Source organism: Macrotis lagotis, chromosome X (genome assembly GCF_037893015.1).
Source record: "Macrotis lagotis isolate mMagLag1 chromosome X, bilby.v1.9.chrom.fasta, whole genome shotgun sequence".
Lineage (NCBI taxonomy): Eukaryota > Metazoa > Chordata > Mammalia > Peramelemorphia > Peramelidae > Macrotis > Macrotis lagotis.
Window position 1 is genome coordinate 436775908 of NC_133666.1, and position 12598 is coordinate 436788505.

A 12598-nucleotide genomic window follows, 5' to 3' on the forward strand; every position below is an offset into this window, starting at 1 on the left:
TCCTCAGGTTCTTAAACATGGTCAGGTATGGTAGCACATGCTACTGGGAAGGTTGTAGCTGGAGGATCATTTGAGCTGAGAAGTTTTAAGCTGCAATACGACTAAAGATGATTGGATATCCAAAGAGATTTAAAAAGAGGAAAAGGACTATCTGTATAAAATATCGAGTAGTTCTTTTTGTGGTAGCAAAGAATTGGAAATTGAAGACATGTCCATCAATTGGGGAATGGCTGAACAAATTATGGAATATATTATAATGGAATTCTATTGTGTTATATGAAGTAACGAGGGAGATGGTTTCAGAAAATCCTGGTAAGACATATATTAATCAATGCAGAGTGAAATGAACAGAGACAGGAGTTCATCATATACAGTAATAACATGTACCAGAAGTGAGTAAGTAAGTAGGCCAGATTATGAAACAGTTCCCAGATTTTCATGTTAGATTATATAAGGTATATAAAGATGCCCACATGCACACAAATATACAATACACTTATTCCCATACAACATATATACTTGCATGTATAGATACATACACAGACATACACATGATTCTTCCCTTTGAAATAGAAAATGGCTAGATTTTTATGATAATGGGTATAGCTACTAAGATCTGTAAAATACATATGTGATGAAAAAGGCTATATACTTTCCAGTGAAGTAGAAGTGTTTTTTTTCTTTACAGAAGTATGATAACTTTTACTTTATATATGAGTTTAAAATTTATTTTTGGTTTAACTGTTGAAATTGAGGATGTCAAAACTACATAAGGCAATCAAATTCTTTTATCTAATTAGAAACAATTAAAGTTAAGTTTGTTATATCCATGAATTATTGATGCCATTTCAAATTAAAGAGTATCCCAATAGTTATATGCTATTCATTGCACAACATGAAACTGACAGACAAACCAGGGCCTTTCATTCTTTCTCATCTCCCAGATATGCATCTTACATTAAAGAATACATACTTTAATTTCATTAGTAAAGAGATAATTTAAGTTAAGAGGATTTCTAATAATATTTTTAAGGTGGAAAAATTTTTGTAGCCTTAACCATTGAAAAGAGATACCAGCTCTCATAAAGCTCATAAGCTAAGGACTCTAACTAAACTTTTGAGAGACAGAACCCACAGAGGGACCCAGTGAGGCAGTTCTCCTACTCAAGGTAACCTGGAAAAGAGCAGAAAGGCTCTGCTCCCTGGGGTTGGAGGGGCAGCCTGCCAGAGGGGTGTCCTGCCAGAGCGAAAGAACTTCAGCCTCCCGGAGGCAGCCCCAGGGTGTTGGGAGCCACAGCTCACAGCTGTGGGGCAGTTTCCTGAGCTATGCCCTGGGGAGCACTGGGCAAAAATTAGGGGAACAACAGTGGGGGGGGGTGGGACCTCTGCCAGAGCGAGCATGTGAAGCCCAACCCTCAGGGCACACACAGAGAGCAGCTTGGCCAGCTCAGCCAAGTTCTAGGAAACAAGCAGGTGGAGCCAGAGCCAGTAAGCAGGAGACCCCAGGGCATGAGCCCATTGAACTGAGGGAGGGGATTGAAGAGAGAGACTGTCCAGCTCTGTCCTCTGCCCCTGGAACAGGATGCTGGGGTTCAGATCCTGATCGCAGTCTAGGCCCCCCATAGAATAGCAGGGCCCCCTCCACCTCAGCCCCATGGCAAAGGGGGGGCGCATATAGTCATTCACAGACCAGGAGGGAGGACAGAGCCTCACACACTGAGACCCTTGTGGGAGTGTCCCAAAAGCTCAGGAAGCATCCCAAAACCAGGCCCAGTCTGGGAAAATGAGCAAGCAGAGAAAAAAAGAGGAACACCATTGAGAAATATTTTGCAAATGAGCCCAAGAAGGATCAAAATACTCAGTCTGAAGATGAGGAAGCACAAGCTCCTGCATCTAACAACTCCAAGAAAAACAGAAATTGGGCTCAGGTTATGACAGAGCTCAAAAAAGACTTTGAAAATCAAATGAGGGAGTTAGAAGAAAAACTGGGAAAAGAAAGGAGAGAGATGCAGGAAAAACATGAAAATGAAGTCAGCAGCCTAGTCAAGGAAATCCAAAAAAAATGCTGAATTAAATAGCATGCTAAAAATCAGCTTAGGTCAAATGGATAAAACAGTTCAAAAAGTTATTGAGGAGAAGAAAGCTTTAGAAAGCAGAATTGGCCAGATGGAAAAAGAGATAAAAAACTCTCTGAGGAGAACAAATCCTTCAGACAAAGAATAGAACTCAGGGAGACTGATGAATTTATGAGAAACCAGGACTCGATACTTCAAAACCAAAAAAAAAAATGAAAAATTAGAAGAAAATGTGAAACATCTCATTGAAAAAACAACTGATATGGAAAACAGACTTAGGAAAGATAATTTATAAATTATTGGAATACCTGAAAGTCATGATCAGGAAAAGAGCCTTGAAATCATTTTCAAAGAATTACTACAGGAAAATTGCCCTGATATTCTAGAAGCACAGGGCAAAATAGAAATATAGAGAATTCACCAATCCTCCCGAGAAAGAGATCCCAAAAAACCAACCCCTAGGAATATTATAGCCAAGTTCCAGAACTCCCAAGTCAAAGAGAAAATATTACAAGCAGCCAGAAGGACACAGTTTAAATATCATGGTGCTGCAGTCAGGATCACACAGGACTTAGCAGCAACTACATTGGAAGCTCATAGGGCTTGGAATACAATATACCGGAAGGCAAAAGAGCTTAGAATGCAGCCAAGGATGAACTACCCAGAAAGGCTGAATGTCCTCTTCCAGGGAAAAAATATGGACTTTCAGCGAAGCAGGGGAATTTCAAATGTTCCTTTTGGAATGGCCAGAGCTGAACAGAAGGTTTGATCTTCAGATACAGGACTCAGGTGAAGCATGGAGATTGGAGGAGAGGGGGAAAATATGAGGGACTTGATGATGAACTGCATGTATTGCTGCATAGAAAAATGACACTGATAATACTCATATGAACCTTCTCAGTTAATAGAGCAGGTAGAGGGAACTTTTATAGTTGAAGCACAGGAGAAAGCTGAATTTGATGATAAAATATGGTGTAAAAATGGAGTCAATAGGAAAAAGGGAAATGTAATGGGAGAAAGAAAAAGGAGAGGGGGAATAGGCCAAGATATTTCATATAATAAGATTTTTCTTTATTACAATGAGCTATTGCAATGATATGGAAGGGGGGAAGGCAAGGGGGGAATGAGGGAATCTTTGCTCTCATCAGAGGTGGCTAGGAGAGGAAACAGCATATATATTCAATGGGGTATAGACATCTGGAGTTAGAAGGAGAGGAGGGGGACAGGGGGAAGGTGGGGGATATGAGTGATGGAGGAGAGGTTGGACCATGTGGGGTGAGTGGTCAGATATAACACATTTTCATTTTTACTTCTTTCAAGGGGCTGGGATTGGAAGGCCTGTCCGGGACCATAGGGCCAGGTGTATGCTGGGCCTAAGGGGTGGTATGGGGCTCAGGGCCTCTTGGCCCCAGGACCAGGGATCTGTCTGCTCTGCCACTCAGCTACCATACAGCAGAGTCAGAGTGAAAGGAGAGAGAAAATATAGTACATAGTAGTGGAGAAATATGAAAGGTGGGAGTTGTGATCAGCAATGGCAACAGTGGAAAAATATGGAAGTAAATTTTGTGATGGACTTATCATAAAGAATGTGATCCACCCACGATAGAATTGTTGGTATTGGAATAAAGACTCAAGCACATTTTTTATTATTATTATTTTTGGGGGGTGCAGGGCAAATGGGGTTGGGTGGCCTGCCTGGGGCTGCATAGCAGGGTGATTGTTGCGTGTCTGAGGCTGGATTTGGACCTGGGTGCTCCTGGCTCAAGGGCCAATGCTCTGTCTGCCACCCAGCCACCCCTACTATTATTATTATTATTATTACTATTTTATTTTATTTTGGGTCTTTTTTTTCTTTTTTTGGTTTTTGCAGGGCAGTGGGGTTCACGTGGCTTGCATGTCACACAGTTGGGTGATTGTTGGGTGTATGGGGCTGGATGTGGGATCGGGTTCTCATGGCTCCAGGGCTGGTGCTCTGTCCATTGTGCCACCTGGCCATATTTACAATTATTACTATTATTTTTTTAATTTTAATTTTTTTCTCTCCCCTTTACTTTATCACTCAAGCGAGTCTATATTTATGGGGGGTATTTCCTTTACTCTTAAACAAGAATACTTTATTAATGTATAAAAAAACATTATTTGTACAAAATGAGAATAAATATTAAATAAAAAATAAAATGCCCTACAGGGGCAGGTAGATGGTACAGTGGATAGAGTACCAGGTCTGGAGTCAAGAGGACCTGAATTCAGATCTGACTCCCACACTTACTAGATGCGCTCTGGGAGGGTCACTTCATTCTGACTGACTCCCCCAGATGTAGATTAAAATAAAAAAAAAGAGACACCAAAGGTGGCTAGGTGGCACAGTAGATAGAGGACCAGTCTTGGAGTCAGTAGTACCTGAGTTCAAATCTGTCCTCAGACACTTAATAATTACCTAGCTGTGTGGCCTTGGGCAAGCCACTTAACCCCATTGCCTTGAAAAAAATCTAAGAGAGAGGGAGAGAGAGAGAGAGAGAGAGAGAGAGAGAGAGAGAGAGAGAGAGAGAGAGAGAGACCAATGTGAGAAAAATCATACTATAACCATGGTCCAGTTATTTAGTTTATAATACGGAAAGGAAGACTTTGACAGGATAAAAAGCAATTTTGGTTGCAAATATCACAAGCCTACATTCTAATTATTTGCAGAAAACATAAATGAAACACAATAGAAGAACTAGAAATACAAGGAGCATTTATGAAATACCTTCTAGATGGGCCTGAAGTTTCACTGATATAGGTGTGAAGGAATTGCATGTATTAGTGTATTTAGCATTTGCTCTGTAACTTATAGAAATTAGGTGATATAGTGGATAGAACATTGGACTTAGAAGGACAGTTCAAATCCAGCATCAGATACTTACCAGCTTTGTGACCCTGAGCAAGTCAATTAACTTCTCTTGTCAGGAACCTCAATCACAAAATGGAAATAATAATGGCACCTCAGAGTAGTTGGAAGGATCAAATGTGAACATATGTAAAGTATTTTATAAACCTTATAAAGCACTGCATAAATGCTAGTTATAATAATAATAATGATATTATAAAATTATGTATTATATATCTTATAATGCAATTTTAAGTTTTTAAGATTATTACATAGGGAGCACATATATAATACTTATATAATACTAACAATAGTTATCATCACTATGATATTTTGATTTTATAATGATTCAATATTATTATTAACAACAACATCTATTGTAGTGGTGATGATGATGTCTGAGAGATTATAGGACTTTCCCAGAGTCAACAGCATATATGTGTCATAGGCAGAACTTGAAAGGCAATCTTTCTGATCCCTGTGATCAGCTCTCTATTGAGTAGACCACACACACTGTGAGACACACACTGTCTCATTACTACCTTAGTGAATTCTATCAATCAGCAACACTTCTTGGATCTCTTTGTATATAAAGCGTTGTGGTAAATGAAACAAGGAACAGAAGATTCACTTCCTAATCCTGGCTTAGCATCTGATTGGTAAGTAAGGAAAGAAGTTGAAACATTAATGCACAATTGCTTAAAGAACAGCTGTAGAACTGCATTAAACAAGTATAAATGAGTCAAATTTAAGATAAATGAATATTAGCTAGCTTTTATATAGCACTTCCAGTGTGCCAGACATTATGGGAAGTGCTTTTCACCTCTCTCATTTGATCCTCACAATAACCCTGGATTTTAGATTTTGTTATTATTCCCATTTTAAATTGAGAAAACAGAGGCAAGAGGTTAATGTCTTGCCCAAGGTCACACAATTAGTAAGTAACTAAGATTTGAATTCAGGTCTTCCTGACTCTGAGACAAGCTTTCTCTGTGCAACAACACCTAAACTGCTGCAGTAGTGAAGAAATATTGAGGTAGTAAGGAAGAGAATTTAAGACAGACAAGGGAAACTTTTTTTTCTTCCCTAAATGGTCAATGTATTAGCATCAAAGAAAGAGAACATTATTACAGAGAAGAAAAATGGTGGTACATCCAGAAAGAAAAAACAAAACCAAAAAAAAAAAAAAGGCAGTCTGAATGCAGATTAAAGCAGACCATTCTCTCTTTTTTTTTTTTTTTAGGTAGCAGACCATTCTCTTCTGAAAATTTTATTTATTTTTCCATCTCTAATGGGTTTCCCCCCTTTAGTTCTGATTCCTCTTTTACAACATGACTAATATGGAATTATGTAAAAACATGTGTAACATATCAGATTACTCACTCTCATGGGGAGGGAGAGGGAAAAGAGGGCAGTAGAAAAATGTGGAAAACAAAAGCTTAGAAAAAGATGAATTGTTGAAAATTAGCTTTGCATGTAATTGGAAAAATACAATAAAATAATATTCAGAAAGAATAAGGATAGTAAGGTAGAGTATATGGAATTATCTATTCAAGATCTAGTAACGAATGTTGGTAGAAATGGGTCAAACTATAGGGAAAAGAGAATGGAAGACTTAAAAGGGAAGATAAAATCTTCAGAAAATATGAAAGTTGTCATTTTTTAACAGAGTCTACCTCATTCAATAATTCTCAATTCTATTTTTGGTTTTTTCCATAAGAAACATGACTAACTCCACATGGATGAGTAGTACATCTATAGGCAGTTTTTTGGCATTATATAACCATGAAGTCATTTGTGATTAAGCACCAACTAGTGAAGATGTCAGAGAATTAGTTTTTTTCCCAGCAATTTAGAAAAATGTTATTTTAATTAGGAAAAGGTAAATGAAATTGTTGAAGTAGTTGAGATCCACATAAATTGTGGATAAAAAGAGACCATCATATTGTCTTCACAAAGTCAAAATAACTGTAGCCAAGGTACTTGTTTGAAGACTAGATAAAATTTCTAGTGGCAAAAATCACTTCTGTTCATCCACATCACTAACTGCACCAGAAATAAGATTAAACTATCATTTTTTTCTTTTAGAAGTTTTGACAGACTGATTAATGAGGAAGTATATGAAAGCACTTTGAGATGTATCAAACAATTCAAATTTAAGATGCTAGTATAATTGAAGATCTTGGGCTAATATCTATAAATAAGTAACAACCATAAGCAAATTGATAAATACTATCTTGTCTTAGAGATCTATTATGAAAAGAAAACAGCATAAGAAAAATTATAACCAAATACTCAAAACGTTTGAGTATGGAAAACTATTTTACAAAATGAGTAGTGAGGGAGCTAGGAATTCTACTAAGAAATCCAGTTAAATTCGACAAATCTGAGATGTCTTTAGCAATGTACTTGTTACCATGAGGTATATATTAAACTTAAAACTTTTCTGGGGAAACAAACATATCTTTGTGAAATGATTATGGTTAAGTCCTAGGAGAGTTCTAAAGATCAGCTAGAAGAGTTGGAAGTAAGTTTCACAGATAAAGTAAGACATAGTTAGCTTTGCAAGGTAAATAGGATATCAAGAGAGAAGACAAGAAGGGAAAGCAAAGTGAATAAAGGCAGAGATAGAATGGGCACATCCTGTTCAAGATACACAGAGAAGTGGAAGGTAACACTTGATAACCAAGGTAAGATTATGGAGGATACGGAGTTGTTGCTCTTCATTTATTTTTTGCCAAATTGAACCCGGTGGTCTATGGGGGGATGACACTGGTGCATCCGAGGAGTTATGATAAAGGAGTATTGTTGGAAAATGGTGGGAGTGAGGGGTGGCTAGGTGGCACAATGGATAGAGCACCGGCCCTGGAGTCAGGACTGAGTTCAAATCTGGCCTCAGACACTTAGTAATTACCTAGTTGTGTTGTCTTTGGCAAGCCACTTAACCTCATTACCTAGCAAAAACCTAAAAAAAAATGGTGGGAGTGGGCATAGAATAGCTCGTGGAGGAAACTGGAAGACAGGAGACCAATTAGTAGAATATTTCTATAATCCCGAGGAGATGATGTCTTAGACTAGGGTGGTGACAGTAGGAATATAGAGAAAAGAGATGATGGTGACAAAGACTTGATGACTGACTGAATTCAGGCAATGATAACTGGAGAAGAATAAAATATGTCTGAGTCAGGTAGGTGTCTGAAAGAATGGTAATGCCAGTAATAAAATGGAGGACTTGGAGGAAAGAGATTATTAATGACTGAAGATGATGTAAACAGTTTTGAATATACTGTTTGATGTCACCACTAATATATTATTCTGATGTCTTATTTAAATAATAGGTAGAACACCAAGTGAAAATGTCCATCAGGTTGCTGCAGTGAAACTAGTTGAAGAGATAATCTTATGAATCATAGGCAAGAAGGCTGAGTCAAGTCAAAAAGAAGCCAGAGTAGGAATAGGAGCCATTGAAGGAAACTGAGAAGGAAGATTTGAATCTGAATGTGTAAGAAAAGATGCTAGAAGAAAAGAGAATTTTAAGAACTGAGGTGGTCAATGATTCAAAATTTCTACAGATTAAGGAAAAAAAGTTTAGTTTGACAAGCAGAATATCACTGATTTCTGTTAATGGAATTTTAGAAGAATAAAGAAAGAGGACCAGACTTCAGGTGATTAAGGAGAAAATAAATTTAGTTTAAATCAGTTGAAATAAATATAAGATTTATGGACAACTTATCAGAGCCATAACTGTATAAAAAGAATGGAGAGCTGGCCTTGGTGTCTGGAGGAACTGGATTTAAATTTTGTCTGTGACACATGCTGGCTGAGTCATACCAGGGAAATTATTTAACTTCTCAGTACCTTCATCAACATAAGGGGCAGAGGAGTTGCTGACCTTTGTTCTAGGAAGAAGATTCTTTATTGGCTATTGCCTAGCCCAAACCAATGAAGTCAGATCTAATGCCCCCCCTTAATTCTTCCCACACATACCCAAATCCATAAAATGCAATTGATAATCCATTATTAAGTCCAAGCACATTACCTGCTATTGAAGCATAGTCATAACTACAATTAATTAAGGAATCCAGAGTTCAAAGAAAGGAATTATGTTTGACAGCAGAAATGTAAATAAGCTTAATTAATGATTTTGCTTATAGACCTTGCTATTTAGGAATGTTAGATACAATTTAGTCATTAGCCAGGGCATATATTACTGCGATATGAATAAGGCTACCATTTTTCGCACATAATTTGCACAAATACATGTTTATAATTAATATAAACACTCAGATAATTAAAACAAAATTATGAAGTCTTTATTACTTATATTACTCTTATAAGCTCTTTGAGGGCAGGTAGGTATTGGGCCATTTAAAATTTTGGGGGCCCTAGTATCTTTCATGAAGTGGAAGAATCTTATCTGTAAAATGTAGTTTTCAAACCATTTGGAGTCAGGATCCTTTTATATGTTTAAAATTATTGATCACTCCCCTTCCCCTAAGAAGTTTTTATTTTATGTGGGGCAGGTCTACTGATATCTACTGCATTAGAAATTAAAATGACATTTATTATTATTATTATTGAAATAGCTTTGACCTCATGGACCCCTGTAAAAGTCTCACAGTTCCCTTGGACATAATTTAAGAAGTACTGCCATAATTTTGTCATTGTGAAGAATTCTCTTTACCTCTAGATCAAAAGACTTATTTTAGCATATAAGTTTTAGGGAGTTGCCTAAGCTCCTGAAAGATTAAATAATTTGCACAGGCTCATATACAGATACTATGTACCAAAGGTGGAAATGGACCCAAGTCTTTGAAATTTCAGGTTCCACCTGGACAATTAAGTGATAATGTCATGATGTCTTGTACATAGTAGGTTTAATAAATTATTATTGAATTGGGTGTGCTGGCACATGACTTTTTTTACCAACTAAAAAGGAAGTTGGAGGCTGATAAATCTCTTGAGCTCAAGAGTTCTAAGCTTGAGTGTTCTAAATTGATTGGGTGCCTTCAGCATCAATATGGTGATTCCATGGGAACAGGGATCACCAGGTTACCTAAAGAGGAATGAACAGTCCAAGTTAGAAATGGAGGTCAAAGTTCCTATTCCAAATAGTTGTAGGATAGCATCTATTATTAGTCCTTGCATTTATAGTCTAGCTGATCTGATTTTTTTAAAAGATAGTTTAATTGAATTGTATTATGGTACAGTATTCAGGGCACAAGAAATATATGCAAATTTTTAGTCCCTGATGATAGAAAAAAAGTCTTAATAGTTTAATAGATAACTTTTCCTCAAACTTATACAAACAGTTTTCTAGTTATCTTACTTCCCTCCTTTTTTTTACTTTAATCATAATTTAAATGAAGCATTGCCCTTTAATCTACCAAAGACAGACATGTTCTTAGAATAAATTTAATTCCATGCTTACTGGATGTTTCCCATCCACAAACCATGAGTCTATCTGTATAGTAATTCTTAGTTAGAAACCAAGAAGTATAGAAAACTACACTCCTTGTGGCAATAGTATAATTAATCATTGGATTCTGTGACATATGAACACTGATACTCAAAGACATCAAATAGAGTCATGGATTCTTTGATAATTATATTTCTCCTCAATTTTGAGGTGATGCCATGACAAGCACACGAACTGGATTCTTTAATTATATGTATATATACACATGTCTCTCTCTATATATATACATACATACATACATATTTTTTTCTTATCTGGTTGATTTGGGACTGTTTTTTTGATATACAAAACTGAAATATAATATCAGCAACTGGGTAGGTTCACTCTCCTTTAAATTAAGCTTGGGTGCCCAGGGGTCAAACCTGCACTAACCGTGAGGGGTTGTTCTGAAGCATGTTGACATACAACCCGATGAGAACATGTTCATCAGCTAGCCTGTCTGCAACATCCAGGCTGTAGTGTAACCTGAAACAGGGGTGGGAGTAAAAGGTGTAGTCAGGAGCAGCAGAGAGAAATTTATGGCAATCAGGAAAGAATGGTGAGTCATTTTCTTGGGGGTGTAGATCAGGTGGTGGGTATAAAAATACTAACTCAATACTGACATTCTCATTTCCCTGTTATCAATTTATAAAAGGTTCTATTTTGATTATGCTACTTTAAAAAATCTGATTTATATTCTTCAAAACTCAAAAAGGTCAGTTAACTTTTTTTTCTGTAGTACAAGCTTTGAAAAAGGCTCCAGGTAAAAATTAGTTATTCTCTGGAATACTAACTCAAGAGCTTAAGCTGAAATACTGAAGTAGCAAAAATTATGGCCAGAGAATCAAACACAACAGATGTTTAAGTACCTTATATCAAACTTCTACTTAATGTGGTTAATTGGGTTACAATGAAACTATTTCTCTGAATTAAAAAAAATACTAAGAGCATGAAACAAAAAGAAAACCTTGTTTTTAGTTGTGTTAATAGGAGATGCCAACACACTGTCTTTAACTTACCCTTTGCCTTTCAGAAAAATTGGAGCTGCCCTAGCCAGCAGTTTGCTCTGCTCTACTTCATTGTTCTTGTGAGGAGAGCTAGTTAATGAGATGGGAAAGCTAAGAAGAGTGTCAGCACTGATAAGCATTCAAGAATAGAAATGGGTGACATAGGAACATATCTGTAGACAAATCACTTTTATTAGGTTTAAATAAGGACAAGATTTCAGATAACTTTACAGTTCAACTTGGTATAGAAACATAGACCCATTCAAACTCAAAAAAAGAAATGATTCATTCATTGATTCTTTCATCCACCACCCACTCATCCATTCATTCAATAACTGGTCCACCAGAAATTTAAAATATGCTTTCTTCAAGTACCACAAATTCTCTCATATAGCATGCCTATAATTTCCTGGGCTGACAGAGACCCAACTATGATGTTATTGCTTGGACTGTTATCTCCTATGATTATAGTTCCAGATAGATATATGACCAAGAATGCAACCATGAAGACCAGGGTTTGAACTGTTGTTTCATATCTGAGAACTTATTATTAGTTCTTATATTAAATGTGACTACAGAAATAAAAAGAAAATTCCATTAATACTAATCCCTTGAACATTATTACTATAGAAGTTGCTATTTTTTACAAACATGTTTTAGGTTTATTTTTGAGCACAGTCTAGGTGACTTCATGAACTAATAAAATCTTATTAATTTTCATTAATTAGGAGATTAAGTCAATCTTAAAAAGAAAAGAATGACTTATATTACACTTTCAAAGAAATGCAATTTTATTACTTTAAACTAGCCATAGTAATGTAAATTAATGACTAATGAAACTTTGTCAGAGGTTTTGCCAGATCTGTTTTTTATGAACAAGGTTCATTTGTAATGAGCACATTAATTCTTAGTATGAAAATGATTTTGATAAAGTGCTTACAAACAATTTGCTCATAAGCAGGTTAAATAGTAACTTTGTAGTCTTTTGATTATAATAATTAGAAAAGTATTCTTTTTTTCATGGATGGAAGATAAGCAAACTCTTATCTAATCTTGAGTTCTAAGTCATTTATTATAAATCCTTCAATATTAGCACTAAAATGCATGACAACACATCATTTTAAAAAGTTCCTAAATACTTAAACAAATTAATATTCATATAGTATTTGCCACATAACATAGTATGAATTCC

At 36.1% G+C, this 12598-nt stretch overlaps 1 protein-coding gene across 16 annotated transcripts in view; it reads right to left on the reverse strand.

The window, feature by feature from the left end:
- Positions 1-12598, reverse strand: part of DTNA (dystrobrevin alpha) — a 499301-nt gene that overhangs the window by 64637 nt on the left and 422066 nt on the right. The window contains exons 12-13 of one of the 16 annotated variants that reach the window (XM_074205365.1): positions 11419-11496; positions 10793-10885 (exon numbers count right to left, since the gene is read on the reverse strand). The exons of the other annotated variants lie outside the window; for them this stretch is intronic. Coding sequence (XP_074061466.1) covers positions 10793-10885; positions 11419-11496 — 171 coding nt within the window. The remainder of the gene's footprint in view (positions 1-10792; positions 10886-11418; positions 11497-12598) is intronic. 16 annotated transcript variants of the gene reach the window in all.